The sequence below is a fragment of the Lucilia cuprina genome, chromosome 4, assembly GCF_022045245.1.
Source record: "Lucilia cuprina isolate Lc7/37 chromosome 4, ASM2204524v1, whole genome shotgun sequence".
Taxonomy (NCBI): domain Eukaryota; kingdom Metazoa; phylum Arthropoda; class Insecta; order Diptera; family Calliphoridae; genus Lucilia; species Lucilia cuprina.
This window is the reverse complement of record NC_060952.1, coordinates 9623007-9642856: the sequence shown is the minus strand read 5'-3', so window position 1 is coordinate 9642856 and position 19850 is coordinate 9623007. Positions and strand designations below refer to the sequence as shown.

Sequence of the window (19850 nt, the reverse complement as noted above, 5' to 3'; positions counted from 1 at the left end):
GAACGCAGCCCTTCGAAATTTTGTATGGATAATGTGCGATACAAACCTAAAATAAACAATTAAGATCTTAATGTATAAGACCGTTAAAGTATCAAATGAAATTAACGTACCTATTAAAATTTCTTTTAAAAACAATATTATTTCGTTTTGCAAAATTAACCCTTTCCCCAGTTTCGTTAATTTCCCAAAAACTAAAAGATATTTATGTCCTATTTGTAAAAAAAAACATAAAATATGGTAATTGCCATATTTTTGCGACTGATCTGGTTGCTCTACTAGTGCAGAAAAAAGCATGTTTTGGCGCAAAAATTGTGAAATTAGTCAGAGTTAAAACAAAGTGCATTGTAATTTTTCACAAACTAATTATATATTAACCGGAAATAATATGAAATCTAATAAATTATTTGTTCTTAAACGAGATGGACGCAAGGAAGAGGTACATTTCGATAAAATAACATCACGCATACAAAAGCTATGTTATGGCTTGAACATGGATTTTGTTGATCCAGTAGCCATTACACTGAAGGTAATTAATGGCCTTTACTGTGGTGTTACTACACAAGAACTGGACAATTTGGCGGCAGAGACCGCAGCTACATTAACTACAAATCATGGCGATTATGCCATATTGGCAGCTCGCATTGCTGTCTCCAATTTGCACAAAGAAACGAAAAAAGTATTCTCAGAGGTTATAAGTGATCTGTATCATTTTGTTAATAAAGAGACAGGGAGACCATCGCCTTTGATATCCGAATACCATTACAATGTAGTGCAGAAAAATGCAGAACGTTTGAATTCGTCAATTATTTATGATCGTGACTTTGGCTACAACTACTTCGGCTTCAAAACACTGGAGAGATCATATTTGCTAAAAATGAATGGTAAGATTGTTGAGAGACCACAGCATATGTTAATGAGAGTAGCTATAGGTATACATGGAGACGATATTGATTCGGCTATTGAAACTTATAATTTGTTGTCTGAGCGTTATTTTACCCATGCGTCGCCTACATTGTTCGCGGCTGCTACCAATAGACCTCAGTTGTCGTCGTGTTTCTTATTGACCATGGTGGCCGATTCTATTGAGGGTATTTTCAAGTCAGTGGAACAATGTGCCATGATATCCAAATCGGCGGGTGGTATTGGCATAAACGTACACTGCATAAGGGCCAAAGGCACTTCCATTGACGGCACAAACGGCACCTCAAATGGTCTGGTACCAATGCTCAGGGTGTTTAACAATGTAGCCCGCTATGTTGATCAGGGTGGTGGCAAACGCCCTGGTGCCTTTGCTATTTATTTGGAGCCTTGGCATTCAGATATTTTTGAATTTTTGGATTTAAAGAAAAATACCGGCAAGGAAGAGCATAGAGCCAGAGATCTTTTCTATGCTCTGTGGATACCCGACTTGTTTATGAAACGTGTGGAAGAAAATGGTGACTGGTCCCTAATGTGTCCACACAAATGTCCCGGTCTGCAGGATGTTTGGGGTGAGGAGTTCGAAGAATTGTATACCAAGTATGAAAAAGAAGGAAAAGCCAATCGTACCGTCAAAGCTCAGGCTCTTTGGTTTGCTATAATTGAAGCTCAAGTTGAAACCGGTACACCCTATATGTTGTACAAAGATGCTTGCAACCGCAAAAGCAACCAGCAAAACATTGGCACCATTAAGTGCAGCAACTTATGCACAGAGATTGTAGAATATTCTGCCCCTGATGAGATAGCTGTTTGTAATTTAGCCTCCATTGCCCTTAATATGTTTGTCACGCCAGAAAAGACCTTTGATTTCAAAAAATTGAAAAATGTTACAAAAGTTATTACCAAGAATCTCAACAAAATCATCGACATCAACTTTTATCCCTTGCCCGAAGCTAGAAAGTCCAATTTGCGTCATCGTCCTATTGGTATAGGTGTTCAGGGTTTTGCCGATACTTTGATTTTAATGCGTTACCCCTATGAGAGTGAAAAGGCATTTTTGTTAAATCAACAGATTTTCGAAACTATTTATTATGGCGCTTTGGAAGCTAGTTGTGAATTGGCCGAAAAAGATGGCACATATGAAACTTATCCCGGCTGTCCAGTAAGTAAGGGTATACTACAATATGATATGTGGAATAAAACACCCACAGACTTGTGGAACTGGTCAGAGTTGAAGGAGAAAATCAGTAAACATGGTGTACGCAATTCTTTGCTATTAGCCCCAATGCCCACAGCTTCGACCGCACAAATTCTAGGCAACAATGAATCGTTTGAACCGTACACCTCCAATATTTACACTAGACGTGTTTTGTCGGGAGAATTCAATGTTGTCAATCACCATTTGCTTAAAGATTTAACCGAACTTGATTTATGGGATGATGAAATGAAAAATAAAATTATTTCCAATCGAGGCTCCATACAAGCCATAGAAGAAATACCCAAACATATACGTGATCTATACAAAACAGTTTGGGAGATTTCCGTTAAGACCACCATACAAATGGCTGCCGACCGTGGTGCTTTCATAGATCAAAGTCAATCCTTCAATATACATGTGGCCGAGCCAAATTACGGCAAATTGACCTCCATACATTTCTATGCCTGGAAATCAGGCTTAAAGACCGGCATGTATTATTTGAGAACAAAACCAGCCGCCAATGCTATTCAATTTACCGTAGATAAAGGTCATACAGCTGTTCAAAACGAGAGTCAAGTGCAGGCCAATGGCGATCATGAAGAAAGTATTCTCAATGCATCGTCATCGTCGCTAAACAATGAATCGGTTAGAGAAAAAAGAATGGCCGAAATGGTTTGTTCTCTAGAAAATAAGGAGGCCTGTATGTCGTGTGGCTCATAATTTAAGGTTAACATACATAATTTATTTTATAACATTTTTTTCTACAGAAATACATTTTTGAAAAATAAATACATATTAAATTTATTTTATTTTGTTTTTTAAGTTTTTTCTGCAATTTTGCAAATGAAGTTGGTATTTTTTGAGTTTTCTGTAGTATTGAAACTAGAATCTTTTAGTATTTTTTCATTCTTCAACTGTTACTTTTTGAGTATTTTATATAATTGAACATAGAAACATGAAATTTAATAAGTCCTTAAAAATATAAAATTGAACATTCAGAGTACTAAAGACCTGAGTGTCTTTTAAAGGCACTTTTTATATCCTACATCACTTTAGGGTTTGTAATGCACAATAATATTAGACCTATACCCACCTTAAAGTATACCAATCGGAATCAGAATTAGAATCATTTTCTGAGTCGATAAGACTGTCCTACATGGACGGACAGGCTTATCGACCTTGTAATCAAACTACAGGTCGCAATTTTGAAGATAATTCAATGAAATTTGGTACATGATCATCTATTATCCCAAGGATGAAGCCTTCGACAATGGTTAAGATCAGTTCATTATTTCATCTAGGCAAGGTACAACTCAACTTGAATGTTTTATTATGAAAACTAAATCTAGATCTGAGGCAAGGTACAATTCAACTTAAATATTTTATTATGAAAACTAAATCACATTTTACTTTACAGGTGTAGTGTATTATATGATCGGCCTCGCCCGACTATAATTATACCCTACACCACTTTACTGAGAAGGGTATATTGGGTTTGTGCTGATGTTTGTAACGCACAATAATATTGGTCCTATACCCACCTTAAAGTATACCAATCGGCTCAGAATCATTTTCAGAGTCGATTCAGTTATGTCTGTCCGTCTATGTAAACCTTGTAATCAAACTACACGTTGCATTAAAGATAATTCAATGAAATTTAGTACATCATTGAAAATGATCCATTATTTCACCTGGCCCCCATACAACTGTGCCCTCGAATAGGACTTGTAAACTTTGTAATCAAACTACAGGTCGCAATTTTGGTGATAATTCAATGAAGTTTGGCACATGATCTTCTCTGGTACCGTAGACGAAAATGTGTATCATTGGTCCATTATTTCACCTAGCACCCATACAACTAAACCAGGGCTTGTAAACTTTGTAGTCAAACTACCGGCCTCAATTTTGGAGATAATTCAATAAAATTTGGCAGATGATCTTTTATGGTACCGTAGACGAAGCCCATTGAAAATAGTTAACATCTGTCCATTATTCACCTAGGCCTCATACAGCTGAACCCGCTCATGAACTTTATAATTACGGGGCCTCATTTGACCCTCATTTTTTAATTTTCCACAAAATAAATTAATGTTTTCAGAATTCGTTAGTAAATGCAATAAATTTATGATGCATCACTGCTGCGTTCTGTGATGTGCCAGTAAATAGTATAATAAAAAATAAGTATTTGTCATAAATCAGTAATATTATTATCGAACTTAAATTATGCAGCAGTGCTACAATTTTAATGCATTTATAAACGCTTATTTATTTTAAATCTTATAAAACTAGCTTAATATTAATTACAATTTTTAAGTTATTACAGACAATATTTAGAATTTAAAATGCATTTTATGGATATATTCTGTATTTAGCAATGTTTCAATCAATCATTAGGAATTGTTTGTATTCGATCCAAAGTCTTTAATACATTTAAATTTGTTTTTCAAATGATTAAATAATACAGAACATACCAAAAAAAATTTAAAATTGCACATTTGCTACAAGATCAATAATACGTCAGTTATTGTGCTCAGTGAAATGAATAATTTTCATAATTATGTTTGTTGTACATATATAAAAAAAAGTTGCAATAAATCTTTACCGAAAATAACAAAAATTTAATTTCAAACAAATTGAGCTTCATCTCTTATAGCAAATGAATCATATAAAAAAAATTGCACAAACTCAAACAAAATACTTAAATTAATTATGAGACTTATTAGTATGCTGGCACGTTTGTTTGCCAGTTTGGAAATTTCCCCTTAAAAACATAAAACAACATATTGGAAATGATAGCAAAATTTTAGCAGACAAACGCACAGTCCATTAAGTTTATATAGGGTCTGGTTTATAAATAAATTTTTTTCTAATTGTAGTAGTTAGAATCAATCCAAAACTATTCCATATGTCGACGTTTACTAGGCGATACTAAAACTGCTTGAGGTTGTTGTGTAAACATTGGATTTATTATGTGATTTTCGTAACGTTTATATTCAGAACCAATGTGTTCTAAATCTAAATCAGCATTTAAAACGATAACCTTTAAGTAAGAAAAATAGTAATTTTAGTTAAAAATAATATCAATTTCAAAATACCCAAACTACTTACATTTGTATTATAGCCACGATTTTTTATTAACCATTCCTCGTGTAATTTATGTAATTCCTCTAAATATTTCAAAGGCACACAACTCTCCTCGGAACGGGCACGTTTACGCATACGCTCATAGACCACTTCAGGTGAAGTACGTAGATAAACTAGATTAAATAAGAATTTTTTTAGTTTTTACTATATATTTTGATAAAAACTTTTAAACTTTTAGTTTAAAACTTACCTATTAAATCGGCTCGTATGTGTATGGAATCTTCAATGAATCTATACCATTCTTGTAATACATGATACATTCCGGCATCAATTATTTTATTTCTAAACATGTTCTCAACAAAACAGTGCCTAAAATGGAAAAAGAAAATAATAGATTAAAAAATTATCAAACTATTATACTATAAAATACATAAAATATTTTTCTAATTTCCACTTAAATCTACGAAATATTTTTTCTAATTGTTTTGGTAATAGAACTATATTGCAAACATTGTAGATCTATAACCAGAGGTTTGAGATCTAGAAAGATGCTGAGGGATCGCTCAATATCTGTTACCATTACTCTTATTGTTTGTAGGATGATTTTTGTAATTCTTGGATATTAAGTATTATAAATGGATAGATAGATAAATAGATAGATACATATATAGATAGATGAACAGAAGTACATATTTGTAGACAAAATCTAATCCGATTTCCCAAATTTTTAACATAAACAATATGTATTTTGAAACTAATAACAAAAAAACTACTTACTTTGAACTGTATATTGAACGTTCCATTAGTTTGACGGGTTTTTCAGTCTGTAATGTGTGACTTTGTAACATGGTCAATGTAACATACGATTGGAATGGCATTGCCCAACGTTCTGGTTCTTTATACATCAATTCCTTAAAAAATGATTGGAAATAAAAAAAAGCCAACCTAAGGAGAACTATTTATTAAACTACTTACCAGTAAATTGACACCTCTAACATTACGCCATTTTTCGACAGGTTCTGTGATTAAACAGATCTTATCTTGGAATTGTTCAAAATGATTAAGAAACGTGGTCTTGCCACTGCCAATGTTGCCCTCGATCAAAACAGTAAAGGGCTGAGAATTGGCAGCAAATTTTTGTAAAGGTTTTGTTCCACAAGCAGTATTATTAGCAGACATGGTGGCAGCTGCTTTAATAAGGCGTCCTTAAAACAATTAAAAAAAAAACAATATTTATTTAGCACAATATATTTTGTCTTCATATTCCTACTCCTTTCATTAAGCTTTCACCTTTTAAATACTTACCTTTTTTATATTAATAATATGTAAATATTTAAACCAAGAATTTTTTTAATTCTAATCAGGCGTGTCAATTTTGTTTTCTTCTTATTGCCAATAGATTTTAGTTTTCTTTGACTACAACATAAATGAACGTTTTGGAATTTAATTATAATAAAAAAAATCAGATAAACAATATTAATTTCTCAGCACTATAATATTTTGGTAAATTTCTTTCTAAAACTATGACTGTTTAATGTGAACTACATTTGGTTAATATTTGTAATGAATAAAAAAAAAAGCGGGAAGTGATAAAAATACGCGCCGAAAAAATATTTTGTCATTAGTTTGTTTACGTTTGATGATTTCATTTGAATTGTTGTTGTTGTATTCAAAAGAAAAACTTGTTTAATATGTATGGCATCTTTAAAGATTATTTGATCATGATGACAATGTAATTCTCTAAATAAAGGGTTGATTGCTGTTTTATCAAGAAAACGTTACTGTACAGTTAGGTATTTATATGTAAAAAGAATCCTTAAAAGTTTGTAATAAGTTTATAATTATAGTATCTATGCATCTGCATCTATTGTTTAAATTTAAAATTTCTGTTTTTGGTATGGTAACATTATGAATGAAAAACTGAAGTTGCCATATGACTAAATTTAAGGAGAATTTTACTCAAAATGGAATGAGTATTTGTGTTGAATTATGTTGTAGGCAATGCTATATAATCAAACAGTTTGCAATTTTGATGATGAATCAATAAAATTTGGCACATGATCTTCTATTGTACTATTATTGGTTAACATAGGTCTCGTACAAAGCCTCATAAAGGTGTAAGTACACAACACGCGTTGAGGCAGCAGCTCGTTTTACGCTTTTCGAACTTGTCGCGCTTTATAAGCAACAAGTTACACACCACGCGTTAATTTGATCTTTCTGATAATATTGTTTGCACTTTTACAGATAAAAACCAAAATCTTAAGTTTTTGTGTAAATTTTTAATATTTTTCTTTTATTGTTGGTGAAATTTATTTTATATTAGTATATTTTTATTCTACACAGAACAAAATACAACCCTGGCACTATACGCGTATTATGTACTTCCAACTTAAGGCTTTTAAGTTCATAAAACCTGGTTCACACTAGAAAACTTGATTTTTGTGTGTGAGGGAAAGAGAAAGAAATATCAACCATCTCTTTCTCTCACACACAAAATCAAAAATATACTCGTATCTCGACGGAAAGCTGCAAACCCTAATTAATTTTATAATGATAGTTCCTCATTTGATCCTATACCAAGCCCCTTTCAAAATATGACTTCAATGTCCACAAATTTATATAAAAATTAAATGGCTTAAGTGTATCTGAGGCAAAGTACAATTCAACTTAAATGCCTTATTATGAAAACTACCTACATGCCTATATCACATTTTATTTTTATAACTGTTGCAGGAAATTACAAGGTCGGCGTCGCCTTGCTTAAATTTCTTGTTTAAAAGTAGTAATTCGATAAAAAACACTATAACATACATTCTGAGAATATATGTATATAATCAAAAAATCAGAAAGACTTTTGTTTATATTTGAGAGATATATTCTATTATTGCCATGCTAAATACAACGCACACACTTAATATTTTATTTAAAATATATTATTATAATTTAACTAGGTATAAACTTTTTTAAATTGAATTTCATCACTTAACCGCATATGTATAAGTTGTTTATCAATTAATTGATATCAACTTTATGACTATAAAAATATGTTAATTAAAAACGTAACAAAGTACCTATAACAATTGCAAAAAGGCTAACATTTTACCGATTCACTGAATCATGAAAGAATCATGCTAACAAGTTCTTATTCAAAATAGTTTTCTTCTAAGATTTAATATTTTTAAAAGTAAAATTTTATAGATATAAAATATATACATATACAAAGAAATTGCTGCGTACAAAAACTTTTTGTACCTACTGTACAAATAGGTATTTGTATTATTAGAATGAAAATGCGGCATTTTATTTATTTATTAGCTACTCTACTAATTTTAATATAGTGTCTTCAAAATTAACTTACCAACAAATTTTCCTAACATAATACAATTATAAATTGCTCTGAAATATATTTGAATTAAATAAAATAAATTTTATTTCACAATTGTTATAATAATCTGTAGCTCCAACCGAAGAAAGAATAAACTAAACAGCTGTGTTTTTATTTTTTTGGGGGTTAACAATATTTGTAGGGATGGAGATTGCTTAAGTGTTGCCATATAATAACTATATTTTTATGGCAAAATTTTGCAGTAAAAATAAAATACGTGAAAATATCATAATAAATTTTGATATACAGTTTTTGATGAAATTGTTTAAAACCATTTTCAATTAACACATGTTTTCTAATTTAATATATATTTCTTATTATTTTCGTTTTAATGAAATTATTTCGTACATTTACTACTCACCGCTAGGTGGCTGACTTTTAAGTGTTTAACGTCGCTATGTTCATACTGCCTTTGTATTCTTGTTAGCTAAGCGAATAATAAAAACAAAAGGCACAAGCAAAAAAACAGAGAACATAAAAGTGAAGTGAAGCAAAAAAGCCGATAATTATTGATTTCCTCAGACGGATGCCAGAGTATTAAAATTAAATTGCAATCTAGGTATTTCTGGGGATGTTGTTATATATTTTTAAATGAATTTGAATTATTGCCTTACTAGAAAAATTTGCAAATTTACAATGTAAATATGTTTATCAAACAAGAATATTTAAGGTTATTATTGCCTTAGAATCAGTTATATAGTCAATTTGGCCAAGTCTGCCCCCGGGAAATCACCACAAAATTTTCTGTCTGGCAACTTTTTATTAGATTGTGTGTATGTCATTTTCTCTCAGCAAATTCTCTACAACAGAATTTATTGACGGTTGCAAAAACAAGACGTGAAAATATACCAAGTGCAGTATAAATAACGAAATTGTTTAAAATTGTGTATTAACATAAAAAGTACAACTAATTAATTCAGAAAATATATTAAAAAGACAAGCAAATAATTAATTTAAAAACAAATTCCCAAAATATTTTAAGAAAAAACTAGAAAATACACAGAAAAGAAAAAAAAAACAAAAAAAAAAAATAAATAAATCGAATATTAACCCCTTAAAAAACAAAAGAAAAAAGAGACAAAAAGTACAGAAGAAGAGACAAAAACAATAAACAAGTAGAATTGTGCATAAAAAAGGGGGGCTTGTTTATAATAAAAGTGAGTTTGGCAAATAGTTGTTGGTGCAGTAGCTGCAATTTATACGATATTGTTTTTGTTTTGTTTCATTTCTCGGTAAGTACCAACTGGGTTGGATGAGGCAGAGATCCCCTCACTTAAAACAAATGAAACCAAATAAATATTAAGTCAGTCAGTCAGTCAGTCAATCAGTTAGGGCAGCCAGCCATCCAGCAGGCATTTACAAATAGTGACATAGGAATGAATGAGTGACGAAAAACGAATATACGAGGAACAAACGAAACTCAACAACCAACAAGCAAACATTGTTATAAAGATAGATAGATACAATTTAAGAGAAATACAGTGTAAGGTAAGAAGAAGAAGAAGAAGAAGAAGTAAGAGGAGGGTGCAGAGGGAGGTGGGAGTAAAAGCAAATCCTTTTGTGTTTCGTTAACAGTTTTCACTGGTATAGACAGAAAATTATTTTTTAAGGGACCCACAAAACAGCAGAGTTCTATTGTAAAGCAACGACTGAACGGGAGTAGTTTTAATTACAAATAAAATTAAAAAAGAATTGCGTTGTGATTGAACATAATTTTTCTTAATTTACATACAAATTATTTAAATTTTATTTATTTATAAAGTTTTCTTCTTCGTTGGAGTCAGACCTAGTAAGGAAACGTTTACTTTACGCAATTGTGTTTGAGCCAGTACCAAAGCTGAAAGTAAATTGTCATCACCAACAAGATGACCAATTTGGAGAAACAACATGAGTTGGTTAAGAAAAGTTTAGTGCAATTTGTCAGTGCCCATATACCGGGTGCCGACTTTAGTGTCGTTGATGAAATTGTACTCTCCTATATAATATCGATTTTGGAAGAAGCCTCACAAGATCCCTGCTTTGATGTTGAGGGTTTTGTCGAAATGATGAGTGCATATTTTGAGGATTTTTCATCCATTGATCAGGGTGTCATATGCGATTGGATTTATAAATTGGCCAATGAATTGATTGAGCTGCAAAAGAATCAAGATAATCATCATCAGCAGGCAGCTAATCTGTCATTTAAGTATGTACCTATTCGTTGATTTTGTTTTTTCATTTTTCTTATTTTTTTTTTGTATTATTATCTATTGTGCATTATTTGGCAAATAAAATCTATGTATGTATAATTTCTTCATATCATTATTTTAACTCACGACTATCTTTTGGGATTGTTTTTCCTTTTAGTTCACTTTCTTTGTCGGATATTATACCCGAATCGAAATTACGTGCTCGTAATTATTCATCCTCTTCGGAAAAGGATGAGTTTCCATTGAATGAAAATGATAGCTACAATGTGACAAACAATGGCTATAACTTTGATTTGATTTATTGTGAAGAGGCGAAAATTCTACAGGAAATGTTTCCGGACTCACCATCCGTTGAGGTAAGTTATGATTATGAGTTTATTGGTGTTTTTTTGCTAAATTTAAAATAAAATTTAAATAATATTAAAATAATAAAAAATGACAACGAATATATATTTTATTAATAATATTTAAAAGCTTAAACATTTTTTAAACTTTTTCAATTGTTTCACTAAAAACTTTTGACCGAACATTTAATTTAAAGTTTTTTATGATGTGAATTAAAATTTTAGAAATTTAGTGATTGTATGTGTTTGTTTATATTTTTTCTAGATAAAATATTGTGTTGCTATAGCAAAGGGCGATATCGATAGTGCTACTCAGACATTGTTGCATCGCCAAGAAACTGGCCAGAGTTTGTCTGAGAAACCAAATAATGCCATAGCTGGTCGTAAGAATGTTGTTGTTAATGATACTGAATTAAAAAATCGTATTATAGCCAGGTAAGTTATGTTCTTTTATTATTATTATTTTTTCTGTCAAATTTTTCAATACTGAAATGTTTTAATCAGTAGTAAATTTTAAATAGTAAATAAAAGGTTTTACAATCCATGTATATTCCTGTCTGTTCTGTAAACCGAATCAGAGTAAATTTCTCGTTCAAAAACGAATTTTCATACTTTTTCTCCTTTTCAAACCGGCTGCACAAATCTAGTCGAAAGTAAATCGAATTTTATTTTTTTATTAATTAAGGGCGGCTTTCTTACTATTCAGTTAAACTAAGCTGTTAGATTAAACTCGAAATGAATTTAGGCGGACTTTAACCGATGATTAAATTCACTTAACTTTGTTAGTATTGCCAACTTTTCTCTCAAAAACATAAATAATGAACAGCTGTTTTTTGCAAACAATACTTTTGTAAAATGGAAAATTTTGGAAAAATGTTAAATAAACATTTAAAACAACAATAAATAAAACAAAACAAATCAGAAAATTGCATTTTACTTAAAATATTAAGTTTTTGTTCTTCCGAAATCATTGTTTTATTGTTTTTGTTAATTGTGTTGTCTCACTTAATTGGCCAATTACACCCAGTTAAACTAAGATAATAAGTAACTTTACTGATAACTGAAAAACACGAAACATATATTAAACTAGGTTTAAACAAAGAATATAGATTATCTTTATCTGTAAAACCCGCCCTAAATGTGTTCAGAGTTTAATCTAACATCAAGTTAAGCCTAGTTTAACTGAGTAATAAGAAACCCGCTATTTATAAAAAGCAAATTCTGCTTTTGAATCTTATTGGTTTTGAAACCGAATCGATTTACAGAACAAACATGATTATCTTTTAAAGTTCTCAGTCTAACTCAACAATGTAGAATGGCATTTAAATAAAGACTTTCTTACAATTTCCATATTCTATTTTTACACAACTTGTGAGTTTAATATGTAGATGTTGCTTAGAAGTGAAATAACATATGACACAAGATTGCAAATAAGGAGCTGTAGTGACCCCAAAAAAGGTTTCCATTTTCGTTATTAATATCATTACAATTTGGAAAGAATTTATGCCCAAGTAGGACTCGAACTAGTGCCTGAAAAATATTCAATTAATAATATAATTCCAAAGTTCAAAAAAAAAAATCAAATAAATGTAAATATTTTTGTAAACAAAGGCTTAAAGTTAATGATATTAATGAATACCATATAAATTTTTTATTAATTTATATAGACAATTTTAAATCATTTAGCTAAATTTTTAAAATCTCTCTAGGTAAGAGGGTTTTAAAATAAAATATTTCATAATTTCTATTTACACATAAGAATTACATAAAACAATATAAACTTTTGTCACTTTAGATATTCGTATGTTGATAAAGATGCTAATAAAAAGGAATATAAGCCGATGGTGCCAAAAGTCGAACCGAAAAAGCTTGTACGCTATAGAGATAATAAAATTGTCTCCTTAAAAGGCGAACGTTATACAGAAGTAAAACGCGACGAAGAAGCTGAGTTAAAAAAACCCAAAAAGCCAATTCAACCGTAACTAAAGTTGAAGAAAATCTACTATAAATATTTTATTAAAAAGTTAAAGCTCAACTTATATAACAAATACAACAACAGTAATATTCATAATTATTATAATAATATAAAAACAAACATATATAAGGACGATGTTTTAAAGGCAGCAACAGCAGCAGCAGCTGATGATGATGATGATGATAAAGAAGCTGAAATAATTGAAAATAAGGAAGACATTAACGTTAAAAAATTAACGTTTAAATTTGAAAAGAAAACCGTAAATATAAAAAATGAAATGATAAAATATCATTTAAATTTAAGTAACTTTAAAAGTATTATTATAAAAAAGCAACTACAACAATTTTATGTATCCTCCTCCACTATTAACACACCCACTTATATAACTACTAAAACAAATACTATTACTTCTACTATCACAACTAACAATTTAAATATTCTCCTAAATATTTATAAAGCACATTTAATATTAGTAGCATCATTAACAACTCCCACACCGCAAACAAAGACACAAACGCAAACACTTCTTGGTGATAACATTGTAAAAATGTTATACAACAAATTACACAACACAACAAATGCACTTTTGATGATAATGATGAAAATATTTACAACTAGTGGCCATTCTAAAAAAGATGAAAAGTTTTACAACAGCAACAAACCAAAACGAATTATTAAAGATTTTAGGCTTCCATTTGCCACTAATATTATAAACAAAACCAACACCACCATCACAACAACTAATATTTATAAAACATTAATTTTATTAAAAGCATTATTGACACCATTATTAGTAATAACCAATGAACCTTTACCAAAGTTTTTACAAATGTCATTAAAAATTAAACGAGATTCCAATACCGTTGTTGTCATGTTACTAAAGTCGTACAACAACAGCCGCAGCAACAACAACAACAATAGTAGTGTTGATAACTTTTTAAAGTTTGTAATCATTATTATTGTTATTATTATTAGTATAATTGATTTAATTGTTTATTTAATTAAACATTTATTATTTTTCAGCTTTTATTTATTATTAACATATTTATTTATTAATTTCTCAACAAAAAAGACTTTAAAAATATTTTCTTATCAATTATCATTGAAACATTATAAAAATTTCAATAATTTCTCTAAAAATTTCATTGAAAATTCATTTCAATATTTTAATTTCTCTTCAAAGACATTTTCTTCATTTAATTCTACTTGGAAATGTTTTAATTTTGCCATTTCGAATTTTTTATGAGTTCAATTCTCATCACTTATAATTAGTTGATTTTACAACTATCCTTTTGTTTTATTTAATAGAAAATTATGACATATTGTCAGTGTGTGTTTTAGATTTTTGCAAAATTTCTATAAATTTAATTCACGAACATTTGAGTTATCGCCAAAACGTTTAACGTTTAAAAATGCCAAATGTAATTTGTCTGAGTTAGTAAGACTGCAAATAGCCATAAGCTGAAAGAAGTAAAAATGGAATATTTTTGATTTAATTAAATATTATGTAAAAAAAGAGTGAAAATTTTTAAATCAAGTGAAAATTTTGATTAAATAAACTCTTAAGGGAATGCGATTATTCTATTAACTGGTTACAAAACTAAAAACAAAGCTTTGAAAGCTGAAAAACAACAATGTTGATAGATTTAAATAAATTTTAAATTTATATTGGATTTTGTAAGAGATAAAGCAATAACAACTTGTTGTGGTATTTAGAAAAAAAGAAAAAGATTCTTAAATTTACTTGTTTTTGCTTTAACTGTTTGCAGTTATCAGTTTATAATTCAAAGTGGATAATATTTTGAATTTTTATAGATTTTTTTCTATAAGTTTTGTAGAAGGCTTCTTTAACCCGATAACTTTTTGCTATTTTCATTTGATGTCGTCAGTTTACAGCAGCCGCGGCTCCACCTCAAGTGTTTGGGGACGGGGGTTTCTATAGTTTTTTCAGTTTTGTGGGATTTCCCTCCCCCCTCTTGGATCCGCTGCTTCTGTTTTTTTCCACTTATTTTCCTTTTTCTACATTTTTATATTTTGTATGAAAAATTTTCAGTTTTATGGGGAGGGGTTTTCCCTTCCCCACCCATCTCGTCGATCCGCGCCTGGTTTACAGGAATGAACGTAAAGTGAATTTAAACCCCAATTTTTGCAATGTTTAGTTAATTTTTAACTCTAAGATGTATTGACAGTTTCTATATAAAAATTGCCTTAACTGAAAGACTATAACTACCGGTTAAACGATAACTGGAGATGACGAACATAAAGAATTTATTAATTCAAGAGAGATTTTTAAGAAAAATCGTTCTAAAACAAACAAGAGCCAAACAAATATTGTGTCAATAAATTATTTTCAGATATCTGAATGATCTTTCTGATAAGGAAATGACAGCAGAATTTCGAAAAACTTGTTCTGGGACAATTGTATGCCACAGTCCTCGGTCTTTTAAACGTTAATTAATGAGTTTACTTAAGGTCAAGTTGAAAACTTATAAAAGATAAATTCTATATTATTTCCTAGAAATTTTCATATCTCTCGAAGGAAAAATTGCTATTGCGAACTTGTTGTAATTCAATTCATTCACAATAGTCAATTTCGTATGGAACAGCTGTTCAATGTTTACAAAATTCCATCAACAAATTTTACAAAAAGGAGATTTTTTTCACAACAAAAAAGTAAGTGAACGAAAAAGTTAACATATTTTACGAGAAATGATGATTGGCGAAAGGGGTCTTCTTTAATCACATAAAACTTTCAACTGATATAGGTATTGTTTTGATTTGATAGTTTTCGAAGGACTACGTGGCTTGTGATATTATCCTTGAAATCTCAACAGATTTACGATAAATAATTACTCTTGCTGAGCGATTATAAATCAATGATTCCTAAATGATAAATGAACCCCAGATGTCTTTGGGGATCAATTTTCGATCATTAACTTAGGATTTCATGTTGTGTATTGCAATTTAAATTGCCAATTTTCTTTGACTAAGAGCGGGTTTCTTATTACTCAGTTAAACTGGTCTTAACTTGCTGTTAGATTAAACTCGAATCAAATTTAGGCGGACTTTAACCGATAATTGTGTTTTTCAGTTATGGATTTAAGTTCCGGAAACTTTGTTAGTATTGCCAACTTTTCACTCAGAAACATAAACAATTAACAATTAATTTTTGCAAATAATACTTTTGTAAAATGAAAAATTTTGGCAAAATGTTAAACATTTAAAACAATTATAAATAAAACAAATCAGAAAATTGTAAATTTACTTAAAATATTTAAAAAGATTTTTTTATCGGTTTTTAGATAACTCAAGAAACTTAAATAGAATAGTTTCATTTAACATTTTGTTAAGTATATGATATAGGTAATAAAGCATTTAAATTCTTTAAAAAGATTTGTATTCTTTTAAAAGGTAAAAAAGAAAAATCTAAATACCAACCGTTTTTTAAAAGTTTTCAAGTTAATGACGTCTTTAAATTTTCAAGATTTTCATCATTCATTTCTTATCGTAGCATGTGAAAATATACAAATTTTCTTCATACAATTAAATTGTCCAATTTACAATTGGCATCGTACCGTATAACAAGAATGTTTTAACTAAATGTTAAATGCAAAACAAGAAAAACTTCCTTTAAAAGATATTGTGATTAAAATACGACAAAATAATTTAAAGAAAAAAAGCACACACACATATATATAAAATGGATTTAAAAGAAAACAGGAGCTCAAATAGACTTATGAATCTGTAATAATGATATCAAAAATATATATTTTTTAACTAAAAAATTTAACTATTTTCTTAAGTTTTTATTTTTAGGTTATTTTTCTAAACAAAACATATTTATAACTAAATATTTTTTTAGTAAACAAAAAAAGTTATAATAAAACAAAACAAATTACTTATAAAGAATTTAAAACTAATTAAGTTAAATACATATATATTTTTTTTGTAAACAAACGATTCAAAATCGTTTTTAAAGTCAAACCAAATTTATAAAAAACCAACAATTAAAACAAATGCCATCTTAAATAAAACAGAAAATCAATTATACTATAATTGAAATTGTTTAAAAAAAAACTTTACAAAAAATTTTTAAAAAGTAAATTTTTGTAAAGTTTTTTTCTTAATAAAAAATTACAAAACATATGTACACAAACTCTAGTCCTAGTCTTTAAAGACAAGAAAATTTTTTTTAAATAGACCAAAAATCAAGTTAAATATTATAATTTTAAAAAAAGAAAACTTTGGTGATGGTAAAGGTTATTGTAAGCAAATTGAAAAAGAAACAAAAAAGAAAATTAAAAACTTAAACATAAAAACTAATAATGGTGCTTCTAGTATAAAAGAAAACAACATAAATATTCATTCTAAACTAAAAAAATTCTCAGCAACATTTCAATTTAAACATTAAATAGAAAAAACAAAACAAAAGCTTCGGAGAAAATGAAAATTCCTATTATAAAAAAAAACAAATAATCAAATAAACATGAATTAAACAAAAGACAAAAAACTAATTAAAACAGAACAAAAAAAGAAAAAAGTGCATTAAACTTGCCACCACAACATCACCCACTTTTATCTATAAAATAATAATAACTAATCTATATCTATTTCTACTACCAGAAAACAAAAATATCAACTAACACTTATACATACATTAATACACACTTACAACTATAACATTAACACTACACTCTAATACACATTAATTAATTTTAATTTATTTTTTTTATAAATTATTTAAAATTTAAGTTTTTATATGGACTCATTTCATCAAAAAAACATTATTATATTTATAAACATATATGCATACATATGTACATACATACATATTATGTATGTATATTAAATTTTAAATGTTGCCAAGTTATATTTTGTTGTTGTTAAAGAGAGAATTTTTATTCATAACAAACAAATTCAGATTTTAATTACTATTTTAATCAGATAAGTATTCAGATTCTGTTTACTTTTTCTATTGAAAAATGTATCAGATTCATAATATTTTCCCTATAGAAAATAATACTTCTGGCTACTGTGCCTATTGAAAATGTTTTAATATTTTGTATTTCATCTCTAAGAGCGGGTTTCTTACTACTCAGTTAAACTGGTCTTAACTTGCTGTTAATTGGCCAATTACACTCAGTTAAACTAAGATAATAAGTAACGTTACTGTTTACTGAAAAACCCAAAACATATATTTAATTATGTTTAAACAAAAAATGTAGATTATCTGAAAAACCCGCCCTTAAACTAAGATAATAAGTAACTTAACTGATTACAGAAACGCAAAAAAATACATTAAACTAGGTTTAATCAAAGAAAAACTAACTCAAAATCTTACAACTTTTCTTATGTAAAAAAATTACTTAGATTCAGATTCTGATAAATTTTCTTATAAGAGAAAGTAAAGTAATGGCTAAATTATGTATGGCAACCGAATTTCAGTTCCATTGCCAGCTTCAAAATAACATAATGACATAAAATCGTTGGACGAATATTATTAATGACTAAGAGCGAGTTTTTGAGTTGGCAATTAAATGACAATTAATAATCAGATTAGTTAATCTAAAAATAAATTTATTCTGATGTTAATCCCATCACAGTTTGTTATCAAAACAATGCATGTTTTATACAAAAGAAGAAGACAATTGCAAATGTAATATGAAAATTAATGAAATTAATGATAAAAAACGAACAGTAAACACATTATTTTGGTAATTGGCAACGCAACTGAAGTGGCAACTTATATACATAATCGACCCATAAAGCTGGAGGTTCATACCACGCCTTTTACGGTTTCTCGCATTCATGCGTCGGTCAAAAACGTAGAATCAATGTATTTGTATGCAGAAATTTACAAACACAAAAGCGTAGAATGCCTTGACGTACTTTTACGCTTGTAAAATAATTTTACAAGCGGCACAAGAACATGTCAGCTGATTTTGACATTTTTTTTTATATTCTTTATTTATCGTATGTAATTTAAAGCGTAGAACACGAAATAGGTTTCAAAAGCGCCTCATGATTTGACGCGAAGACGCATAGTTTGGACCTCCGTCTTAAGATTCTGACTTTTTTCCTTTAAATTAAAGACCATGTCTATTTTCTATACGAAAAAGTACTGAGAATTTGCCAGTTATTGAGTACCATTTCAATGGCAAATGTGATCAAATTCAAAATACTGCTGCTATAGAAAAAATACTTAGATTCTGATTACGTTTCCTATGGAATGAGTATTAAAATCCTGGCTATGTTTCTTATGGAAAAATAGATTATCTACTTTTTCTCTAAGGAAAAAGTACTCTGAATCTAACTATTTTCCAATAGAAAAATATGCTTAGATTTTGAATTATATCGCTATAGAAAAAGTTCTTAGTATTAAAAGGTTCTTAGAACTTTCTCCATAAAAATTTATACTACTTTTTCTTTAAAAAGATGTTCTTGTTCTTATGGGAATAAAAAAATAGATTCTTAGTCTAAGGAAAAAGTACTAAACTCTGTCAGTAAAGTTGATATTTTTCACTTGTCCTATGACAAATGTGTTCGGATTCAAAAACTGCCGCTGTAGAAAAAGTACTTAGAATCTGACTATTATCTTAATTCAGATTCTGTCTACTTTTGAAAACAGTGTTAAAATCCCTTTTTATGGAAGAAGTCCTTATATTTTGAATACTTTCGATACAGTTAAAAAAAAGTACTTTTTCTCTAAAGCAAAAGTACTCAAAATCTAACTATTTTTCCTAAGGAAAATGTG

At 28.9% G+C, this 19850-nt stretch overlaps 3 protein-coding genes across 6 annotated transcripts in view; 2 read left to right on the top strand and 1 right to left on the bottom strand.

Annotated features, from left to right (window-relative positions):
- Positions 1 to 242: 242 nt before the first annotated feature.
- On the top strand, positions 243 to 2920 carry LOC111680954 (ribonucleoside-diphosphate reductase large subunit). Its single transcript, XM_023442668.2, has one exon. It carries the CDS (start codon positions 386 to 388, stop codon positions 2834 to 2836), a length of 2451 nt encoding a protein of 816 aa, XP_023298436.2. The 5' UTR covers positions 243 to 385; the 3' UTR covers positions 2837 to 2920.
- Positions 2921 to 4207: 1287 nt separating this feature from the next.
- The window catches only part of LOC111680959 (deoxynucleoside kinase), a 95577-nt gene continuing 79934 nt past the window's right edge, over positions 4208 to 19850 (bottom strand). Inside the window, exons 1-6 of one of the 3 annotated variants that reach the window (XM_023442674.2) lie at positions 8562 to 8720; positions 6176 to 6405; positions 5978 to 6111; positions 5451 to 5569; positions 5225 to 5373; positions 4208 to 5156 (exon numbers count right to left, since the gene is read on the bottom strand). In XM_023442674.2, the coding sequence (XP_023298442.1) occupies positions 5013 to 5156; positions 5225 to 5373; positions 5451 to 5569; positions 5978 to 6111; positions 6176 to 6405; positions 8562 to 8580 (795 nt within the window). In that variant the 5' untranslated portion in view covers positions 8581 to 8720 and the 3' untranslated portion in view covers positions 4208 to 5012. Of the gene's footprint in view, positions 5157 to 5224; positions 5374 to 5450; positions 5570 to 5977; positions 6112 to 6175; positions 6406 to 6505; positions 6732 to 8561; positions 8721 to 19850 lie in introns of those variants that run through there. The other 2 variants (XM_046948528.1, XM_046948527.1) reach the window with 2 other exon arrangements.
- On the top strand, positions 9582 to 14117 carry LOC111680970 (CUE domain-containing protein 2-A). 2 transcript variants are annotated; one of them, XM_023442687.2, is made up of 5 exons: positions 9582 to 9820; positions 10373 to 10773; positions 10935 to 11133; positions 11387 to 11556; positions 12917 to 14117. In XM_023442687.2, the coding sequence occupies exons 2-5, from the start codon at positions 10454 to 10456 to the stop codon at positions 13101 to 13103; spliced, it is 876 nt and encodes a 291-aa protein (XP_023298455.2). In that variant the 5' UTR covers positions 9582 to 9820; positions 10373 to 10453; the 3' UTR covers positions 13104 to 14117. The 2 variants fall into 2 exon arrangements, with proteins under 2 accessions (XP_023298455.2, XP_023298454.2); XM_023442686.2 differs by having other exon boundaries at positions 9583 to 9820; positions 10351 to 10773.

What these genes read in the sequence shown, in the direction of transcription:
- LOC111680954 (XM_023442668.2), top strand. Translation starts at nt 386, where the DNA reads ATGAAATCTAATAAATTATTTGTTCTTAAACGAGATGGACGCAAGGAA.
- LOC111680970 (XM_023442687.2), top strand. Translation starts at nt 10,454, where the DNA reads ATGACCAATTTGGAGAAACAACATGAGTTGGTTAAGAAAAGTTTAGTG. An exon ending in GCAGCTAATCTGTCATTTAA is followed by an intron (nt 10,774 to 10,934) that starts GTATGTACCTAT and finishes TTTTCCTTTTAG; the next exon opens with TTCACTTTCTTTGTCGGATA. An exon ending in CGGACTCACCATCCGTTGAG is followed by an intron (nt 11,134 to 11,386) that starts GTAAGTTATGAT and finishes TATTTTTTCTAG; the next exon opens with ATAAAATATTGTGTTGCTAT.